Source organism: Canis lupus, chromosome 5 (genome assembly GCF_003254725.2).
Source record: "Canis lupus dingo isolate Sandy chromosome 5, ASM325472v2, whole genome shotgun sequence".
NCBI lineage: Eukaryota > Metazoa > Chordata > Mammalia > Carnivora > Canidae > Canis > Canis lupus.
Genome location: NC_064247.1, coordinates 56,468,936 through 56,491,546, shown reverse-complemented (window position 1 = coordinate 56,491,546; position 22,611 = coordinate 56,468,936). Strand labels below are relative to the sequence as shown.

The window sequence follows — 22,611 nt, the reverse complement described above, 5'->3', positions numbered from 1 at the left end:
CTCAGCCTGTCAGCAGCTGGTCACTGTGTGTTTTCAGAGCCTCTGCTCCACTAGGCCACCATGAGACGGGAGTGGGTGCAGGTGGAGACCAGGAGCCTGAGCACAGAGCCCTTGGCATCGCAACATCTGGAGGCTGGAGGGGAATCAGAACATTCTTCCCCAGGGTCCAGTGGTTTCAGCCCAGATGCCCTGCTGTTTCTGATTGGGCAGGTGGAATTTGAGTGGGAATTTCTCAAGTGGAGAGTCCATGCTGGCTGTAGGAAGTCAGCTGAGAACCTGGGCAGGAGATATACTGGTTGGAATGGAGGCCACAGTCAGAGTCCACTGTGCCGGGAGGAGTCCCGGGATTCCTGGTTGGGAAGTGATTGGCAGACTCATAGTGGAGACAGAGGAGCAAGAAGGAGAGTGAGGAGCCCTGAAAGCAAGGGAGAGAGAGCCCCAGGAAGGAGAATGTGGCCAGCACCAAGCTGCTTCTTGGCAACAGTGGAAGGAGGAGGCTCTGAGGCCAAGCCACTCACTGAAAATAACCAAAATGCTGAGCTGTCTTATTAAAGCTTTGGTGAGCCATGGAATTGGTAAGGGCATTTCAGGCTGCAACAAAAGGAAAATTGTCACCTTGAGAGGTAAATGTGCACAAAGGCCACTGTCCTGTGGGATCAGATGTGAGTTTTTGTTCTGATGGTCTTGAGGAGCTGGGGGATAGAAATGAAAGCTCAGGGTCCCCACTAAGTGAGCATGTGGGTCTAACAGAACACTCTCCCCACAGAGAGCAGGGAGCTCTCCACTCCCAAGGTCTCCAGTGAAGAGGAGGTATAAGTACAACCCAGTCCAAGTGCTGGGATCTTCCTCAAGTCAAGGTAATCCCTGAGCGGGCAGGGCCCCGGTGCCTAGCAGAAGAAAAACGAACCAGGAAGGCACCTTTACCCGAGGCATCAAATCATTCCTGCAAATAAGTTTTCAAGTATAATGACTGGCACACAAAGATAACCAGGCGTGCAAGACTATAAGGCACCACGAGCAAGAATCAGCAGAAACAACAGAGATCAAAAGATTTGCAAGAATCTCAGATTTTGGAATTATTAGATGCAGACCAAAAAAAAAAAAATTTACTATGTTGAAAAAGAAAAAAGAAGACAAGTTTAGTATCTTCAGGCAGCTGGAACTTATAAAATTTATAGTAGATTAAAAAAACAAATGAACATTTAGAAATGAAAACACTTCATAAACACAATTTAAAATTCAATGGATAGACTTAACATCAGGTTAAAAGTAGCTGAAAAGAGGGTGGTTGGCTGGCTCAGTCAGTGGAGCATGTGGCTCTCGATCTTGGGGTTCTGAGTTCGAGCCCCACATTCAGCATAGAAGTTACTTAAAAATAAAATCTTTTTAAAAATCTTTTTTTTAGGGCAACCTGGGTGGCTCAGCGGTTTAGCGCCGCCTTCAGCCCAGGGTGTGATCCTGGAGACCGGGGATCTAGTCCCACGTCGGGCTCCCTGCGTGGAGCCTGCTTCTCCCTCTGCCTGTGTCTCTGCCTGTGTCTCTGCCTCTATCTCTCTCTCTGTGTCTCTTGTGAATAAATAAATAAAAATCTTTTAAAAATAAAATCTTTTTAATTTTTTTTAATTTTTTATTTTTTTAATTTTTTTATTTATTTATGATAGTCATACACAGAGAGAGAGAGGGGCAGAGACACAGGCAAAGGGAGAAGCAGGCTCCATGCACCGGGAGCCCGATGTGGGATTCGATCCTGGGTCTCCAGGTCGCGCCCTCGGCCAAAGGCAGGCGCCAAACTGCTGCGTCACCCAGGGATCCCTAAAATCTTTTTTAAAAAAGATTTATTATTTGAGAGAGAGAGAGCAAAAGCAGTGGGGGGGGGGCAGAGGGGGAGAAAGAGAGAGAGAGTGAATCCTTAAGCAGACTCCCTGCTGAGCACAGAGCCTGAGGCAAGGTTCAATGTCAGGACCCTGAGATCATGACCTGAGCCAAAATCAGGAGTCAGCCACTTAACTCACTGAGCTACCCAGCTGCTTCCAAAATGAATAAAATCTTAAAAAAAAAAAAAAAAAAAAAAAAAGTAGCTGAAAACAATTGGAATGCAGGTAAGAAGAAATTATCCAGAATGCAGGCAAGAAATGGAAAAAAAGATGCAAAAAATACAGAAGGAAGGGAAAGATGTATAGGTATATATAAAACATACAGAATTGGAAGAGGAGAGAATGAAAGACATTAATACTTGAAAGGATACTGTCTGAAAACTTTCTGAAGCTGTTCAAGGCCATCAAAATACGGATTCAGGAAGCCCAGTGAATCTCCAATAGGTTAAATAAACAGAAACCCACACCTTGTCATTGAAGTGAACCCCCCCAGAAAACCAAGGACAAAACATTAAGAGCAACCAGAGAAAAACAAGACATCAACAGTGGGCGTGACTGTTGATGTCTGGACAGTGATGATGGAAACAGGTGAGGGTGGAGCCCCAACCAGAATGTCTTTTCTCAGAACAAAGGGGGAATACAGCTAAACAAACAAAAGCCAAGAGAGAAGAACTGGGATAATTTGCCACCAGCAGCCTTCCATAAAAGAACCACCAAGGACGCACACCTGAAGGAGAATGATTCCAGGTAGGAGGCTGGAGGTGTAAAAGGCAGGTCAATCTGAATTAATTTTCACTTCACACAACAATGATAATGACAATGAGCAACAGGACTCAAAGGTAATTGAAATTGAAATACAAGACAATAAAAAAAGCCCCACTGATGGAAAAACCTTGTTGAGGAGGTCAGGGTCAACATCACAGTGACAGCAGACACCCTGGCATGGCATAGATGGGAGTGCTGCACCTCTGTGGAACTCCCCAAATCCGCACACGGTCCTAACCATGAGAGAATTCTCAGAGCACCCAAATCAAGGCGGGTCCCACAAGGCACTTGACCAGTACCCCTCAGGACAGGCAAGGTCAACAAGAACAAGAGAGATGGTCACAACCCAAAGGAACCTAAGGACATGTGGTGACTAAATGTCATGTGAGATTCTGAATGGGATCCTGGGACAGAAAGAGGATATTTTGGAGAAACAAAGGAGATCTGACTAAGGCGTGGACTTTAGATAATAGGAATGTATTGACACTGGTTCATTGTGGCAGATGCTTCCCACTAGGGAAGAATAATAATGGGGAAGTTGGGGGTGGGGTTGACAGGAACTTGGTACTATTTTTGCAACTTCTCTATATATTCGAAAATACTGGAACTAAAAAGTTTATTTAAACATATATTAAATAAATAAACATACATATATATATATGTATCTGTGTCTCTGCCATGAGTCTCATTTATTCATGAATGAATAAATAAAACCTTTTTAAAAAGAATAAAAAATAAATATATTTTTAAGATTTTATTTATTCATTCATGAGAGACACAGAGAGAGACAGACACAGGCAGAGGGAAAAGAAGGCTCCATGCAGGGAGCCCGATGTAGGACTCGATCCCGGGACTCCGGTATCACGCCCTGAACCAAAGGCAGACCTTCAACCGCTGAGCCACCCAGGCTTCCCTATTTAAACATTCTTTGAAGAATCCTCAGGGCCAGATAGGGAAGGGCTTCTGGGTCTTGCCTCTGAGAGATTGAGGGGGCCCAGGAGATGGACCCCCACCTTGGATAGCCAAGGCCAGCTGTGTGAAAGGTGAACCCCAGGAGCAGGCCCTGGAGGGAAAAGGTCTGGGGAGCCAGGCAGCCATTTGGCATCTGACCAGGGGTGTCAGGCTGATGACACAGCTTCCTCCGACTTCCCTTGCACAGGAATCTCCAGAGGTGGGTGTCAGAAAGCAGGTTCTGATGGAGCTCATCGGCAGAACCCACCCTGGTGCTGCCAGCCTCGTCCTTGAGCACATCCTGAGTTGTGGGGTTCTGGACAAGGGCACTCCCAGATCAAACCATTTGGATCAAACCAAGAGCTCTTCCAAGGATGCTGGAACCTCAGAGCTGTGAGCACTGAGTATGCACCCCCAGTCACCATTTCAGGGGACTCAGCAGGTTCACAGATGTGAAGCACCTGCTAAAACCAGAACTTCCAGGAGGAAGCCAGGCAGCCATGGAAATGGGGCCTTAAGGCCATGGGGGCTCAGCTCTGTTCATGGCCCTCCCTTCTCATGGCCTCTCTTCCAACCTGCAGAGGGAGCTCTGGAGACTCAGGGCCTGAAGGGGGCAGGTGTTGGGGCGGGGGGGATCCCAAGACGTCTAAGTGCCCTGCACTTCCAGAGGCCCTGAGCAAAGACTGGCTTGTGATCTGAGCAACTGGTGGGTGGTCCTATTTGTCTTGGGGAAGGACAGCAACACGAACTGACCACAGGCCTGGGGCCTTGGTGTGGACCCCCTGGAGGGGGTGGCGAGGAGTGTCTGCACCCCATCTCTCTCAGAGCCCCTCGGCTAAGGACCCCTTGAAACCTCCTTGCTGGAGAAGCCTGGGGCGAGGTGATGGTGGGGGAAGACCAGCTCAACCCTGCCATACCCTGACCTCAGCCAGCCTGCCCCCTACCCTGAGGACCCCTGGCCTCCCTCTCTGCTCAGCTCTCATTTCTAACAGGCCAAGGCTCTGGCAGGGACGGCTTCCTGGGCTGGGGAGGGCCCCCTGCCGCCTCCTCCCGTGCCATCACCTAGAGCTCTATCTCCTGGTCATAACTGACAGGAGTCTGAGGCAGGTTCCGGGCCTGTCCTTCTGCACAAAGTTCCCCTGTGTGGTGTCTGACCCCCTGCCTGTCACAGCAGTGGCTCTGGCTTTGCTCACCAGTGGTCATGAATGGCAATTTTCTTGTTCATGGTTCTCTTGAAAGGAAAAGCGGTTCCCTGTCCTCCCCACGCACCTCACACACTCGCATCTGTCACCATTTTTGGTGTCTGTTTTGGCAGGTGGGGGGCTAACAGGCTGGCTCCCCTCCTTTCCACACTTTGTTCATCTTGTGTGGCCCTAACACGTGTTTCTACAAGCAGCTGGGTGCCTTTCAGTGGAGATTGAGCCCTGGGGGCTGCCCAGCTCCCCTTTGCCTCCTCCCCATGCCCAGCACTCAGTTCTCAGGCACGGCTGAGACCTTCTGCCCTTGATCATCTGATTCTGTGGTCTTGGAGCAGGTCTTTCATTTGGCCTCCTCTCCTGACCCTGGACACTTCTGACCTCTGAACCTGGACAGGCCCCAGTCTGTCTGTGCTCTGTCTCTGGTCCCCAGACAGAATGCTCTGCGTGCTAGCAGCTCCCAGACACTACCCACCTGCCACACCATGTCCATGGACCCATGGACCCATGTGGACCCACTCCATGTTCACTGGGGGCCCTCTGTCCTTCCAGTACCAGCCGTCCCCTTGCACTCTCTCCAGCCCCAGCCCTCAGGACAGCTGGCTGCACCCAGACCTGGAGATCCTTCTGGCCTGTGTTGCTGCCTGCTCTAACCACCACTGTCTCTCTTGGGTCAGTGCTGTGACCCTGGCTGGCCCCGCAGCTGACCTCAAGGGCCAAAGGCTCAGCTCCACGTGCCGCAAGTGCAGACACACTGACCCCTGGTCCCTGGCAGGCTCTCCCCACTCAGAGCCTGCCTTTGCCTCTTCCTGAGGGCTCATCGGCCCCCTCACCTCTCGGCTTCTTTGCTCACATGTTACCTCAGTGAGGCCCAGATCATCTGCTAACTCAGAGCCTGGTCCACACTCCACCTAGCACTCATTTGCACAGTCTGATGTAGCTCTCACTACATCGTTCAGGGCCAACCAGGAGATGAGGTACAGCCATATGTAGATGGCACCACTGGTGTTTGCAGAATGAATGAATGAATGAATGAATGAATGAATGATGCTGGAGTGCCAGCTCCACCTGGATGTCGAGGTGTACTTCCGGGGCACTCACAACTGGGAAGGGGGATGCCAGTGGCCCCAGGCCAGCACTTTGGGGTCAGAGGACAAAGGGAAGTTTTGGGTTCAAGACACAGCAGCAGCAGCTTTTTTGCATCTGTTGGGCAGATGTCTGGGCAGTGTCTGGGCACCAGTCCTGTGACCTTTCCCCATGTGGAGGCAAAAAGACAGCAAGACGTACAAGGTCAGCTTGTGGCCAGCACTGGCTTTACTTCAAGTGGCCTTGGAGCTGACCCTGGCACTAACCTCCCTCATTCCTGAAGGCAGGGGTGGCCCCGGGCTCTGGCCTCCTTCTGAGGCCCAGTCCAGGACCACGTGGGCAAACCTTGGAAGGTGTCGGATGCTCCCAATGGCCCTACCAACAGGGGTGACTTTGCATCCTGGAAGCCCCCACTCTGACTCCTGCCGCCCAACCCTGCCCGAGGGCCACAGAACGGCAGCAGCATTTGTGTGGTGGTTCAGATTTGGTTTTCAAATCACCAGCTGTAGCCGGCATTAGCATCTAATTTGAGTGAAAATTCTCAGATTCAGGGCAGAGGGTGGGGCTCCAGAGCTAAAGGGATGATGGGGGGCCTTCGCAGTGTGTGGGAAACTTGCCTATCAGCCCCCAGACAGTGCTGGGAGGATGCAGGGCACATCCCCCCTCCCTCCCACCCTCGACACCCTGACTAGGGTTCTGGGCCAGCCGGGCTGGCGAGCATGGATGTCTGTCAGGCCCCCCACCCCTCCAGGCCCAGCTTAGCTGCAGTGGTGATGCTGCTTCCTGCCACCTCTCACCCCTGACCTGCCTTCTCCAGCCACGGTCACAGTTCTGGAGAGTCCACTGCCTGTACCCCACAATCCCACTTGGCCTCCCTGAACCTCAGAGGTGGCACAGAGATGGGGCAGCCCCAGCACAGCACCCGGCGGGGATAGGGAATGCTGCTGGCCACTCCTGCCTGCAGTTGGTTCTCGGGTCCACTCCCACCCGGTGTCCTCAGTGGCCCCCAGGGCCTGTAGGAGACAGCGAAGCCCCAAGTGGCCCTCTGCCCCACTCACGACCATCTGGCTCTACCTGACCCTCGCTCCCAGCCACAGCCTTCCTGGTGGCTTCCCTGGAGACACACTGCCTCTCTTCTGGAAGGTTCCCCTTCTCGCTTATGGATGAGCCCTCGAGACTTGGGGCACCCCACCCCCCAGCAGGCAGGAAGCAAGGGTTCAGGAAATACGAGTCAGAAGAGGGAGGAGGAGGTCAGGTGGGGTCAGTAAGAGGTCAGATGAGGTCAGTGGGAAGGTCAGCAAGGTCAAGTGGGGTCTTTAGCAAGAAGGTCAGGTGGCATCAGTGAGGTCAGGGGGCTCAGCCAGAGGTTATGTGAAGTGAGTGAGGTCAGGTGGGGCCAACGAGGTCTGATGAGGTAGGTGAGAAGTTCAGGAGGGGGTGAGCCATGAGGTCAAATGAAGTCAGTGAGAGGGTCAGGCAGGGTCAGTGAGGAGGTCACCCTCTTCCATCCTGTCCCCTGGCCTCCCACCTGGGGATGCCCCATCCTCCTGGGTGGCCCCTTGGTTGTTACTGTCCTGTGCTTCCTGCAGGGGCCTGTCCTAGGGGGTGTCCTCCAGGATCCAGCTGTGGAGAGACTGGAAGTATAGGTCTTGTCCCATACCCCAAGTTAGATCCAAATATGACTACAGGGAACAGGGACTCAGGGGCTGGTCCAGAGGGACGTGGGAGTGACTGTAAGGAGGAGCCTAGAGGTTAGGTTCTGTGGGTGAGGCCTCTCCTAACTCTCCCCCTGAGCCAGAGGCAGATCTTGGAGCCATGCCAGCTCCTCCCACAGATGCCCATCTGCAGGCCAGCAGGAGTGAGGACGTCATGGCCTCAAGTCTTGTGCTTTGAGGTGAACAGGGAGGCATTTCCTTGGGCCTTCAGATGAGGTACCCGGGAGGTACCAGGGGGTGACGGGCAGCAAGAGGGCCGAGGTCCTGGGCTCCTCTTGCTCCTGTGGTGGGTGGGCAAGGGGTCAGGAAAGGCCATGGCTCTTGCCCTGCTACAGGATTACCCTGAGAGGCCTCCAGAGAGTCAGTGGCTTGTTTGGGAAGTTGCTCTGGAACCAGTGTCTGGTCTGAGCAGACTGCCTTGCAGGCCATGGAGGCAAAACTATCCAGACACCCCATATTTATCAGGTCAGGTAGCATCAGGGGAGGAGGGGTGGCTGTGGTAATCCCAAGCAGGACAGAGCTGCAGCCTGGTGCCGGAAGGCGGGGCATCCAGGAAGCACCCCTCCCCCCTCTATGGTGCTCCCCTCATGGGGCCACTTGTCTGATGCAACTTGGGTCCCAGGAAAGGCAGGCGTCAGCTGGGCTGTTGCCAGGGCAGGGAGAGAGCTCTGCAGTCCTGCACCACCGGGCACCCCAGCCCCCGGGGAGGGGCCTGCCCCCTGTTCCTCTGGGCAGAGCCCTGACTCCACGTGGGGGAACTGGCATGGCCAGGCTCCTTCTGCGCCCGCAGGCCCTTGGGGCCTTGCCGAGCTGCCTGGGCCCCTCGGATGGAGAAAGCAAGCTAACGAGGCCGCTGGGCCCAGCTCACCCCCTCCACCTCAGTAATTGGTCTCCAAAGGCAGAAGAGTGTCACGGAGACGCCTGAGGCTGCCACCAGGGATAGGGCTCCAGAAAATTACCACCCTCTTTTTCCACTCACTGGAGGCTGATCGTGCTCTGGGGCCGCCCACCCGGCACCAGGCAGCTTTGTTTTTGAGACGCACACAGGAGGAGAGGCTGGCTCCCCTGTTTCCAGGGGCACAGATGCATTCCCAGCTGAGCCTTCCAGGTCTGCTCAAGCAGAAAGGACGAGGGCAGCCGCGCCATGGCCCTGAGCCGCACCTGGATCCTGGTCTGCCGGGGTTTGCTTTGGGGGGTGTTTACCAAGGGAGAATTTTTAAACTGAGGTGACATTCACACAACATGAAACTAACCGTTTTAAAGTGAACAACTCTGTGGCATTTAGTGGCCTCAAAATGTTGTGCAAGCGCCATCTGCATCTAGTTCCAGAACATTTTATCCCCCTGAAGGAAAACCCGCTAGATAACCCTCCGGCCCAGGTAACCGCTGCCATGCCTCCATGTCTATGCCCTTGCCTGTCTGCACACTTCCCAGCAGCGGCCCCCACAAGGGCTGAGTTCGGTGTCTCCTGCCCCCATGTTGCTGACTGGCACCTGCAAGGACCCCCATCCTCCCACCCTCCCTTGGGTCAGACAGCAGGAAATGTGGGGCCCCTTCAGATGATTCGTTCATAGGCCTGATGCCTGTGGGCAGCAGATGGAGATCCCAGCAGCACTGGGACTGGGGTCCAGGGGCAGCAGGGGCTGCAGAGGCCACTGTGCACCTGGATGGGAGGGGGGCACTGGGGTGAAGCCTCGAAAATCTGAGGCAGGGCAGATTTGGGGAGAGATGCGGAGGATTTTTCACATAACAGACAAACATGATGGCTACCCAGACCAGACCCTAGGGTGTCAGCGACCCAGAGGCCAGCTCTCGTGGGCTTCTCGGATATGAGGGGTAATTTGTGAGGAGAGTCTGTGCTCTTTGACCCATTCACTGGCACACATGAAGGGCACCAAAGTCCTGGGTCCCTGAAATGTGAGCACAGCAGTTGGGAAGTTTACAAAATGCTGACGAGACGCGTCAGGGCTTTGCTGACCCTCCCACCATGTGTGCAATGCTGCCTAGAACCTGGGTGGGTCTGTGGCTGTCATCAGACCCATGGCTCCTCCAGGTCTGGATTTGGCATTTCCAAAGACACTCGGAAACTCTGTCCCAGGAATCCAGCACCCCTGGATAGCCCCGGGTCTGGATGTAGCCGCTGGGAAGGGCCCTGGGGACTGGCCTTGGCCTGCATGTGAGTGGGAGGAAGAGGAGGGAGACAGGCGCTGGTGGGAAGGTAGGGGAGCATCAGGGCATGGCTGGGAGGCCTCTGTGACCTTGGCTGCAGGAGGGAGGAGCCCGCGGTGGGTTCTGGAGGTGCAGCGTGGAGAGGCAGTGAAGGCTTTGTGAGAAGGGCTGCAGAGCAACAGGCAGAAACTGGAGACTGCAGCCAAGGAGGTTCTGTTGAAAGGTGAAGGTGGCCGGCATGGTGTGGGCCAAGGTGGACCTGTGAGGGTAGGGCCCCCAGGATGCCCCTGAACAGGTCCACTGGGGCTCCCCTTGGCCAGGAGCACAGCGTCCACCCTGAGGGAAGGCTCCAGCCTGACCACAGGCTGAGAGGAGGCCAAAGACCAGGTGTCTCCTCACAGCCCTGTCAGCAGGGACCTGAGAAGGCAGACGGTGGGCAGGTAGGCCGCGCCCCAGGAGTCAGGGGCAAACCCCGGAAGGTGTCACAGGAGGGGAGGAGTGGGGTTCACAAGTCCCACAGCGTCTTGCTGGATCCAGCCCCAGGGGCAGCCGGTGGCCCATGCTCCCGGGGCTGGAGAGGAATAGTACAGACTGGCCCTGTGGGTCAGGGAGCAGGGAGGCTGCAGCCCAGGAGGCCAGACCTGGGGACGGGTCACAGAGGCTGGGGTCCCAGGGCCCAGCCCAGAGACCTCTGTGGGTATGGCAAGCAGTGGAAGGGTGTTGGGAGGCCCGTTAGAACACCAGCTCGGTGGGGACAGGAGTGGTAGGGTGAGCACTTCACAAGAAGTAGGCTTGCATGGATGGTGATGGAGGAAGCATGGGAGTGGATGGTGGGGTTCTATGGATGGGGTCCTGGGCAGGGGTGTGTGCCAGCACTCAGCCCCGGACCTGGGGGCCTTTGAGGAAAGAGAGTGGGGACGATCTAAGGGGGAAATAGAGGCTGTTTTGACCACAGTGATCGGCCCATGTCCCACCCAGCCAGAAGGGGCAGCCCCCTTCCAGCCCCCAGTACCTGGGTGGTCCCTCAAGTCCTCATGGGAAGTGGACCCTGTACCCACCCTGGGTCTAGGTGAACCCCTTTCTGTTGCCCACACCTGTCCATGGGTGGGACCATGCTGTGGGCCTCTGGTCTAACTGAGGCTTGGGACATGATCCTACACAGTGCCTTGGGGACCCCTGCAACACCTGGGGGGGTCCTCTATGCAGCATCTGCAGCATCCCCAGAACTGGGCGGAGGCTGGGCCAGGGCCCCAGGGATGTGGGAGCCTCTTAAAGACCCGTGTCCCATTTGATTGTCCATTGGCCTTGACTGATGATTGACAGGTGTCCTGGCCTACCAGGGGCTGATCCTGGGGCCAGGTGTGAAGAGACAAGACAGACCATCCCCTAAGGCCTCTGTCTGTGGGGGGTGAGGGCTGGATGCTAAACTAACATGTTAGGAGTGACAGGGCTGCAAAGCTGGGTGGGGCAGGCTGCCCCATGGCCTGTGCCGGGGACGGAGCATGGCCACGAAGCACTTAGACTTCTGGAATTAGCCAAGCAAAGTGCAGACGTGTCTTACTATTGCCGAAGTAAACTGTGGGACCAGGTAGTGAGAATCATGAAAGCTGGAGATTAAACGTACAGCAGTCAGTTATGAGCAGCTCTCGGGTCATCAACAGGGAACATGGACACGCGGGCAAGAACAGTGGCTAACTGCAGGGGAACATCGGACACTCCTGGGGCCATAAATCCTCACCCTTTCTAATTCATCATCCTGCGAGGAATAATAGGAATGATCATAGCACTGAGTGTCCGCCGTTGGCTGGACCAAGCACAACGGGATGCTGGATGAGCTTCAAGGACAATATTTGTAGCTCAGCTAGTGATACCACCTGGGCTTCAGGTCTTTCAAGGAAAAAGTCTGCCTGGGGCTTTCCCACATCTTGAACCTGCCTCGCTACATGAGGAGGCCAAATGCTCCCATAGCAACCATGTCCAGCAGGCCTGGGAATTTGGGGTGAAGTAGAAGGCACAAGGGGACCCAGGGGCTGGTCCTGATGCCTGGGATGCTCAGAAGGATTTCTTCCCTCACTGTGGCTTGAGCCCTCAGCTGCTGCCTGAGAGAGGGGCATGCATGTCAGAGGGTACCCCTCACTCAGCATCCTGGCTTGACTTGATGCACAGGGACCCCCCCGTCCCACATCCACTCCTGGTTTACATGCTGGAAGCCCCTCAGCTCCAGCCCCACTTGCTCCCCATGGGGGCACAGATCATTCTTGAAGGTGTGCTTCTGGGCTGGGATCTGGGGACAGCACACCCTTGTTAAGTGGGGTCCCTGCCCCAGTGAACCTGCCATGGCCCAGGAGGATCCCAGCCACTTGTCCAAGAGGTGAGATCCTAGAGTTTACTAGCTCACTCCAGGGCGTCACCCCAGGACACTGCCTCTTGTCCCAACAGTTCTTTCACATGGCTGCACCTGCCAAGGGACTTCTTCCCTCAGATTTCACCTTACAGACTGCCTGAGCCTCACTCATGTGTTCCCCCAGCTCTATCTGGATGTTGAAAGGTGCTGGGATCACACCTGGGGCACCCCAGGTCTTGTTTCTAGGGTGAACAGTGGGAAGGGTTGCTCCTAGTCCACTGTCACTTGGCTGCCACCCCAGCCCAACTCTAGCTGCCTTTCCTTCTCACTATCACTTAGGGGGTCCTCCCTCCTCAGGGTCAGATGGGGGTCCTCCATCTCAGGATAGTCTAGAACCATGAGGAGGGAGCCCTGGCAGAAGAAGGAGACTGCCCCCCATGTTTACAGGCACATTGCCTGTAAACATGGCCCACAGCCCCCTCATCAAACATCCACCCTCTGGGTTTTGGGTCACCTGTCCTGCTCTCTGAAGTCATGGCTCCCACCTGGAGCAGCTGCCCCCAGGCCCCCCAGGGTATCGGCCTCTTCGGGTCAGAACCCCAGGCTCTTGTCGGGCCCCAGGGGGTTCTGTGTGAAAGGTGGGGGTGCACTATGAGTGCCCGTGAGTCCCCGTGAACACCTTGAGTCCTGTGGATGGGCTTTGGAGGTGTCTGGAGGGCCTTTCTGGGGTCACTGGGACCTGAGCAGCCTCTGTGGAGCGAGGTCAGGACTGCAAGGTCAGTAGGGTCCTCCTGAGGAGATGCCTGCACAGGGACATGCAGCAGGAGGGCAGGTGCAGGCTGGCCTGTGCGGGCAGGTAGACAGTCGCATGACCCAGTCACCTGCACCGTCCCTGGGACCCTCCCTGTCCTTGGGATGTTAGTTGGGATAGGGAAGGAGTAATTGTGTTGGCAAAGGAGGTTTCCCCCCTGGCCTGAGCCTCCGGGCTTCCGTCTGTTTGCAAAGGGTGTTCTTGTCCTCAGGGAGGAGCCCAGGTAGGCCCCTCAGCCTTGGGCAGGGGTCTGGGGCGGTGGGAGGGGCACGGCCACACAGGCTACAGGAAATCTGTCACTCAGGACGCGGACTCCTCTTCGTCTGACCACTTTAAAAAGGAGCTGCCCCCAAAGGCTCTGGCCTATCCATCTCCGAACAGAACCGAGATCCTTCCCTGCCTGACCGGGAGCAGCAGGCAGTGCCAAGAGTTGACCTGGACGGGACCCAGGGATGCAGGGACGCAGGCCTTGTCCCAGCTGCTGCCCGCCCACAGGCCCTCACCTCCTACCCCCTGCGTTGTCCTGTCTGGGGCCAGCTTGTCTGTGCGGTGCTCTGTGTGCCGGGTAGAAGCCACATCTAATCACGGGGTGAAATGTCATCAGGGTTGGAATCCTGGATCTGCTTTATAATTATATTAACCTTGCTTTATGATTGAGTAAAGCTGACACTGTGGAAAGACAACAACATGTGCACACCTTCACTGTGTGCTCAGGACACCCAGGCGGGACGGCTCCTCCGTCCTCCAAATGTCTGGGGGCCACCATGTGGACCGGGAGCACAGCTGTGGGCCCCTGTTCTGCCCTTCCCCTCAAAGAACACAGACCGGGCCCACTGTCCTGGACTTTGGGGTCCAGCCTGTGTTTCTTTGATGCAAAGGGCATCTAAACATACTGCCACCTACCACCTGTCATTTTACAAAGCAATCAAGGTTGCAGCACCCATCAGCGGGGAGGACACAATCCTGGGGTGAAGGATGCTTCCTTGAAATTGCATGCGTTTAAACTCAGCTTTCTGGAAAATTCACTGCATTCCACAGACCAGCAAAGCCAGGCCGTCTCTGGCGGAGAGGGAATCATCTCAGCTCTGATGGACACACATGTAGCGCGTGGGGTTCCCCCACTCCCCGCGTCTCAAGAGCTTCCCTACTCTGCCTGCCCAGACAACAGGCTGCTGAATATCCAGAGTGTGATGGGAGCTGGGAAGGCAGTCACCCTGGGGCAGGGGAGACAAGGGCCCCACCCTATTCCTGGAGGAGGCGGGAAGCAGGAAGGAGCCATGGCCTCCAGCCCAGGGCAGCCTGTTTGGGTGAGATCAGCTTGGCCCAGCCAGTGAGGTAGGTGCCAGGTCAGGACCACTCCAGTCTCCACAAGACCGAGGACAGCAAGGCCTGTGGCCTAAAGCTCTTTCTCCGTGAGGCTGATACCATTTGCCTTGCCCTCTACTGGTGCCTGGAAGACTCTGGAAATGAACTGGAGGGGCTGAGGGGTGGATCCCCCAGGATGGGGCCAGAGGACGCTCCAGAGTGCTGTCACCCAGCTCCAGGGCAGCGGGTGGACACTCCTCTCGTGTGTGTGTGTGTGTGTGTGTGTGTGTGTGTGTGTGTACATATGGTGATTATGTGTGACTGTGTGCACCTGTTACCAAACACACATGTGACTAGCATGTGTATGTGCACAAGCATGTGGAGTCCAGGGGAGGAAGGAGACGAGGGACCAGAGAGCAGGGGGGTACAGGTAGCCCAGACACCTGAGCTTCTGGGGTGGGCTGAGCCTGAGAGGCCTGGGGGACTCCATCCTCCCCATGGATGCTGGTTTTGTCGGTTCTTATGACGGAAGACCCTGACCCTTCCCCCAGGTCACAGGGATCTGAACCCAGGCCCAGAGACTGTGCCTCACCCCTGCAGCAGGCTGGGTGGGAGTGGCACAGGCCTCTTGCCAAAAAGCCCCTCCCTTTGTAGGTGCCCAAAGTTCCCAGGGATGCTTCTGAGGTCAGGTTCAGGAGTACTGGAGCACCCACCCTATGACAGTGCAGGTAGTCAGGGCTCCAGAAGGATCTAGAGCCATGGACACTGCAGAAGGCTGGGGCGCAGAGGAGGGCAGGCCCCAGACCCTCTGGTAGGGAGCTCATGCCCCCACATAGGGCCATAAGGCTAGGGAAGGAAAGGCAAGGAGGGAGAGGGAGACCCCTGAGCTGCTGCTTCTGGTGGGCATCTGCCCTTCTCTGGGAAACGACTCCAAGGACAAGTGCACGTGCTGTGACCAGCAAGCTCGGCCCTGCGGCCCTCGGTCCACAGATGTGCAGCTGGGAAGGGCCCACAGGAGGGGCCAGGAAGCTGGGGCAAACTTGGGCCTCCTAGACCCCCACACTCACAGCCCCTGCCCTGCGGGTTCCCTCCTCCTCCCCCTCCTGAGTCCACACAGCACGGTAGCCCCCCACCCCCCCAGACTCCGTGTAGAGGATCCGCCCAGAGCCTAGCAGGCGGGTCCCTAGGCTTTGTCTCCCGCACCTGGTGGGGCTCAGGTTTCCTTATGCAAAGCTGAGCTTCCCACCCACCCACACCCTCCTACCCTCCCAGGACGAGCACAGTCCCCAGGGTGAGGCCACCACAAAGCGCCCTGCCTGCATTGTTAGCTGGAAAACCAAAGAAGAGGCGGAGCTGAGGGGTCGTGGACAGGTGCACGGACTCCAGAGGCCCTGATGCCAAGAGATTGCATAGGGAGTGAGTGGGCTGCGGCCGCCTGGGTCTCCTGGTCTCCACCTGACCCAGCTGGTCAGCAGGAGTGCGGTCACTATTCCCACAGTGCTGCCTGTGGCCAAGGACCTAGGGCAAATTGACCTCCCGGCTGAGACAGGCCTCTGGCCCTCTTACCCCATAGGTCTGCTACCCTGCCTCACCCCCAAGTCCAGAGAAGATCAGCAGGGAAAGGGTTAAGCCCGCCTGGGTGGCACCTTTGTTTGCCAGAGATCCACACCTGCTCTTGAATTAAACCAGACAAATGAAGGTGAGATTGCAGAGTCCCACCAGAAAAAGGATCCGCCCTCCTGTCTGTCGCACAGGCCTAGGCCTGGGCAGAGACCCCCCAGGGGACGAGAGTCGCCCCCACCCCCTTCCAGTCTGCAGAAGGCAGGTGTTTGCTCACATGGAAGAAGTTTAAAGCTCTGTATTTGGATTCCATCAGCAAGGGTGCAGCCTCAGCCCTGTGCCCCCTGCCTGCCCCTCTGGGAGCTGCTGTCCAGGCTTGTACCCCAAAAGCTGAGACCCCTGCCCTGAGCTCTGGGAATGATCAGAGCCTCCTCTCAAGGTGAAGCCCTCCTAGCACCCCCAGGACATCCCAGAGGCCACCAGCAATCCTCCTCCCATGCTGCTACAGGGTGGCCGGGGTTGCCCACCTGGTGTGGACCCCATGGCCACCCCCAGGGCAAGGAGGGGCTCCCAGGCACTTATGCCCTGCAGGCCTCTGCCCAGCCCAGAGCCCTCCAGGGCCCCAGCTCCACCCCCACCGTCCCCAGCCTATTGGTTTCCAGAGCTCTGCCCGCCCCCCACCCACAGGGCACAGACAGCTGGGGAGTAAATGTCTCTCTTGGCCTCAGAGGGTGTGTGTGGACACAAGACTACAGCTCTGGACACACTCCCTTTGTTCCCTCTTCATGCACCCATAAGCTTAAAAGGGGGCCACAGGAGGCCCTTTGGCCCAGGCTTGGGCATGCACCATTACCCCTGTGGCCAAGGACCACGATGACCCCAAAGCCCTACTTTCTGACCTGGGGACACCTGTACTTCTGTGTGGTTCACTTCCCACACAGGACCACAAGAGGAGGCCATGATTCAGGAAGCACTCCCACTGGTAGATTACTCACATCTCTTCCCACCTCAATGTTCGCTGGCTGTGCCCTGGCAGCTTGGGATCAGTGGTGGGCGTTTACACCGTGGAAACGGACAAATGCCCCAATCAGGTGCCCACACCCCAGGGCCAGCTGTTAAACATTTACCAGCTCACCATGGCCTAGGACCATCTCATTCCCTGGGGGTGGAGGTGGCAAGACCCTCTAGGCCCTGGAGCAGGGAGGTGTGGGGGCGTGCAAGCATGCTGGTCCCATGACCCAAATGTCCCTGAGCAGCCTTGGGCCCTGTCATCAGGGAAGCTGGAGCAGTAGACAGTGGCCTTGGGGCCTGGTTTTCCAGAGCCCCTGGAGATGGTCAGGGGCTGTAGGCAGCGTACCTGCCTTAGGAGGTGTGGTCACAGGTAGGGCTCTCCTGGGCATCCAGCACATTGGACATTAAAACCCTCTGACGCCACAGACATGCTGGTCTGGGCTCAGGTTGGAGCAGCCCCCTAGGGGAGCTGCAGAGGGCAGTGTGATGACGAATCAGGCAGCCCACTCCCTCCCTCCACACTACTCCCTTCTGGCCTGGAGGGAACCTGGTAAAAAAGGAACAAACCACAAACCAGAAATCACCAACACCCCCCCCACCCCCCACAAAAGGGACACTAGTGAGGCCTGGGTTTGAGCTCCAGTCAGTGTCAGCCATGGACCTCTATGTGTCCTCTTCCTTGGGCCTTGGTGGTCAGTTGGTCCCTCTGGAGGACTCTGTGGTCCCCAAGTTCTTCTGTGGGGCATCACCCCAACCACTCAATCCCATGCTCTGCCCCTGAGTGCTATTTCTTGGGGCCAGCACAAATATGGACCTCCGACACTTCCCCAGGGTGCATTCTCCTAGGCACCCGTTTGCAGAGCACTGGAAGGAGTCAGCACCCATACTGTGGGGCAGACTCCGGGAGCCCTGCAGACACCCCCCCACCCCACCCCAAACATTCTTAGAGATGCCCAGGGTGTGATGACAGCTCCAGGCCCCAGGGTGTGGGGACCTGCCCTCTCTCAAGGCCATCTCACCTGCTGGAGTGCCACTCAGTGAGGTCCTGGGAGGCAGGGACAGCCCATCTCAACTCATCTCAGATGTTGTCATTGAGATTTTGTTGGTGTTAACAGCATGTGAAGAATGGGTTTATGGAGAGCAGTGACAGATGTGTTCTGGTTTTCAGAGTGGGATGGGGTGGTAGGGAAAGGGCTGGAGAGGGGTCTATACAGGGAGAGAGCAAGCCTGCACTTGGGATTTCCCAGTGAGCTGATGGTCAGTCGTGCTATTATATTAGGTGCCTGTTTCTTAGGAGAGGGAGAAAGTGTGCCTTCCCAGACCCTGCAGTTTCATAGATACTAAACAAGGAGCTCACAACAAAGATGTGCAAATTCATCAAACCATTCTTTTTCAGGAAAACCAAGCACAGAATCCACATTCTAGGACACTTCCCTCTCCCCAGACCAATGACCCACTGGGTTAAACTCCAAGAAACCATGTGCTTGTCCAAACAGACCCAGGAACCCCCCACCTAGCCTGTTGAGCCAAGTCATGGAGAGACAGACATCATGAATGTCCCCAAAATTCCTACTGGTGACTCTGGCACAGACCTGACAGGTTAGAGGGAGCATTGTTTTGTCCCTTGGGGGCCCAGGTGGTAGGTTTCTGTAGAAACAGCTGAAGGCCCACCCAGGGTTAATCAAGCTGGGTAGGGAGTGAGACATTCTCCCTACTTGCAAGGCTGCCTGTCCCACTGGCCGCCTTCCCACCACTCCCTGGGAACAGAAACTGAGTCTAACCAGGGGATCCCCCAGAAGTGGCAGGCTTCACAGTGGGGTCTACCCTGGGCCAGTTGGGAGGACACCATGTGCTACCCGCTCCCAGCCTTTCTCTTTCATGGCCTCCCTGAGTAGTAGAGCAGATGACATCTGTGCACACAGGAGCATTACACTCATGATGAACCCCTTTGGGAAGGACACACCAGGAACCAAAGACAGGAGACCCAGGCCCACCACCAGGGATGCGACAGATAGACTGGGACACCCACCAGTGCACCGTGGACAGACTACACACACTTACACACAGCCAGCCCTTAGGGAGCACTGCCTCTGCCTCCCATCACACCCTGTGGGACTCCACAGGACGCCTCCTTGCAGGCACCTAACAGATGCTCCTGATTCCAGCGATGTGAACAGACCACCTTCCCCAAAGGCCAAAGCACCTGTGCCCTCCCCAAACATGAGATCTTGCTTTCCCTATGTCCACCTCCATAGCTATTGGTGCTTTGCTTTTTCAATTTTGCAAGTGTGACACCTCCCAAATGACACCTCACATCCCATGAAACCAGGTGCCCCCTTCTAGTAGGTATATAGTCCCCACTGCCCAGGGCTCTCAGCTGCCTCTTGGGGGTTGTCACCCTCAAAATGATAACTGATACTCAGCAGAGTAGTGTGGCCTGCTCCCCAAGGCCAGAAGCTCCTTCCCTACCCAGTCTTGCTTCCCTGCTCCCTGATGTATCCTCCTCCCCAGTACCCCCCCTTACACAGGATTCCCTGCCCTAGGCTCTGCTTCCAGAAAATGGACCTACGTCTGACTTTTGCCTTCCTGACAGATAGCGAATCTGAATTTTCTCAAGTCTGATTGCTCAGGATTTGCTCATTGGCTCACTGGGCCATAGCCCATACCCATCCTTCCATAGAGTTTCTTGTGTTTTTCTTGACAATTTATGAGTTTTTAACTCTGATTCAGCTATGATTTAACTTTGATATAGTAAGTGTAACTCTAAGGAAATATGGGGAAAGATATATTTATTGTGTTTCTCCATACACAGTCTGTATGAGAGGAAAACTTTAAAAAGATCATTAATATCTTCAAAGAGATAAGAGAAAATATTGTGAGCATAGTAAAAGATCAGAATGCTGTAGAAATAAATATTCAGAGAACCAAATGAACTCTTGTAAATTAATATTACAGAGGAAGTGAAAAGTTCAGTAAAGGAGCTGGAACACTGAAAGTAAAGCCAGAAGATCAGGAAAAGGAATTAGGAAAGGTTGTTAGAGGCCAGTCTAAGAGGTCCAGGATCCCAATATTTACCACAGAAGAAGGGGACAGAGAAAATAGGAAGGAAGAAATAATTTAAAATTAATAATGTAAGAAAGTTTCTTGGAACTGAAAGGAATTCCCAGACCAAAAGAATTACTGGGCACTTAGCAAAAGGAACGGAAATGAATCCACACAAAGATCATTTGTCAGAACACTAGGGACAAAAAGTTATCCCTAAACACTTCCAGCAAGAAAATCAAAAGGTGGTTTTCATACCACAGATCAGGAGTTAAAACATCACAATTACCCACAGCAGCATCAGAAACTGAGAGCCACTGGAGTAATGTACTAAGAGTTCAGAGGGAAAACGGAGTTCTATACACCACCAAACCGCCACGTAAGTGACAGTGGATCAAAGATATTTTAAAGCCATGTGTCTGCCACCTGCCCTTCCTCAGAAAGCTACTGAAGGACATGCTCCACCAGAACAAGGAGTAATTAAGAAAGAGGAAGATGTGGGATCCAGGAAAATCCAACCTAGAGAGAAGCAAAGGGAATCTTCAGGATGAAGGTGAGGGATATTTTGATGTGCCAGCCTTGCCGCAGATGCACGAGGACTAACCAGGACTGGGGCAGGGCAAAAGCTCCTGCAGGTACCTCCTCAGAAATACCCCATGTGTTTGAATTTAAGCCACGGCAAGAATCTGAGGATGAATTAGTAATGAGTTCAGAGAAAACTCAGCAAGCACAAAAAAAAGAAAGGTGATGATTAACTCCAGGGAAAACAACACGCATGTGTGTTGGAACAATTACCATGCATGCCGTAGGCTGGGGGGGAATACAAACTAATCCCTGAATACAGAGCTAACTAAAATTATAACATAATTCCATTGAAAATAGAGAGGATGCAAGTGTGGGGGGGAGTAAAGAGAAGTGGACGAAGGAAATGCTGTCTTCCATAGAATGAATTCAGTAGATAATATCTAAAACTAAAGCAAGAAGCTGGTGTTTGATCATGTTGCTACACAGATGCAGGTAAATAACACAAGAATTGTCTGGAATAAGGAAGTGGTTGTCTTTGAGGATGGCATGGAGGGGTGGTAACTGGGAGGCTGTGTTGGTCCAAGCCTTATAGGAATGTCTGACTCATACTACATACAAATATAACTCTGATAAAAAATGAAATAAAAACTCAGCTGGTATCCCCTCTGGCCAATGAAGACTGTGGAAGGACTTGCAAATAAAGCTAGCTAAAACTTATCTGCCTCCTACGAATACTATCACACTCTCCACCTCCTCTTGATAGATGGCAGGGACAAGTCCATTTTCTATGATAAGGTCACACATAGTCTAGCATCCTCACCCTGAGTCCACCTTCTTTGGCAGGCATGGTTGCCACCACATTCTGACCCTTTTGCCACGTGACCACTCAAAGCCTAACCCCATTGTGGAGCTGTCCTGTGTTTTAGGCCACATCTTGTTTCTTTTGTGTCCCCACATTACCATGACACCACAGGCTCCAAATCTCGGCAGGGTTCAATTTCAACTTTGATGGAGGAAGCTGGCCCTACTCCAGCCAATCATGAACTCCATACCTTTAGGGTAGGGCACAGTATGAAAGTGTCTTTTGAAATGGAATAAATTTGGTTTCCTTGAGAGTGCTTTCAGGGCATTGTCGTATCTAGGAAATGTGAAGGATCTCAGTCTTGCTCCCTCCCTTCTTGAGCCCCCAGGGTCCTGGCTGACATCTTCAGAGGTGATGGGGTCATAAGTGAACATTTTAGGGACTTAACAACATCCTTCCCCAGAGAACGCTCAAACACCCACATTCATCACAGAGGTTCAGGACCCCCATTCTGCCGGGAGGCCTGTAGGTCACCTTGTGGCCTTTTCGGGCAGGCAGTGAGGCTGGATTTCCAACAGGTCACCGTGCTGTGGAACCTCAGGCTGCCTCCCTGGCCAGCACAGGCCTATTGGCCCCCTCCTGCTTTCCCAGATAGCTTCCAACACTCCCAAAGGTGTGCCTTGGGCATAATTCCTCCCCATCCTGCAACAAATAGAAATACTGCTAGCTTTTTATATGACCCTTTCAGCAGAAGCAGCACCTGCCAAAGACCCCCACTCTCCCCCAGGGGCTGGGGGCCTCCCCCTGGTCATGGTGCCACTGGCAACACCAGGACATCCAGAGACTGTGGGCTGGACCACGGCTCAGAGAGAAGAACTGCAGAGTTGGCAGGGCTTTCAAGCCACCTCTGATCACACGTGATGAGGTCACTACAGACCCCACAAGACAAACTTCACACTGGCGCTTTCCCGGAAGCCTCGAGTCCTACCTGGTCTCTGTGAGGATGGCAGGGTGGCAGTGCAGCATCGGCAGGCGCAGCTCCCCGGGCTGCCTTATCGTGGCCTGGCTGGGCGGAATGCGGTGGAAACCTTTGCCTGGTACAACCGGCCTCTGCAACACAGCCCAGGAATTTTGCGTTGAATAATTTTTAACTTCTGCTGAGGGAAAACCAGGGTTGTATATAGTGTCTGTCTACATAGGAATGCCAAGCGGCTTTCCCTTAAAAGTAAATACCTCAATCACAAGGAAACCTGCTTTGGGGAAAAAGAGAGAAAAGAACAGAGAAAGAGAGCAGTCACAGGGGCTGGGGGACTCGCTGGCCATCCCACTGGGCTGCAAGCCAGGTCTCACCTCCTCCTGCAGTGAAGTGGGGGGCAGGCCTCTCAGGTCCTGTGGGCGCTGGCTCCAGCGTGTGGGCGCAAACCCTTCCTGACACTTTGGGTAGAAAGCCGGCTA

General features: G+C 54.7%; 1 protein-coding gene across 1 annotated transcript in view; it reads right to left on the bottom strand.

The window, feature by feature from the left end:
- Positions 1-22,217, bottom strand: part of TTLL10 (tubulin tyrosine ligase like 10) — a 53,654-nt gene extending 31,437 nt beyond the window's left edge. Inside the window, exon 1 of the mRNA XM_049110471.1 lies at positions 22,145-22,217. Coding sequence (XP_048966428.1) covers positions 22,145-22,182 — 38 coding nt within the window. The 5' untranslated portion in view covers positions 22,183-22,217. The remainder of the gene's footprint in view (positions 1-22,144) is intronic.
- Between the last annotated feature and the right edge of the window lie 394 nt (positions 22,218-22,611).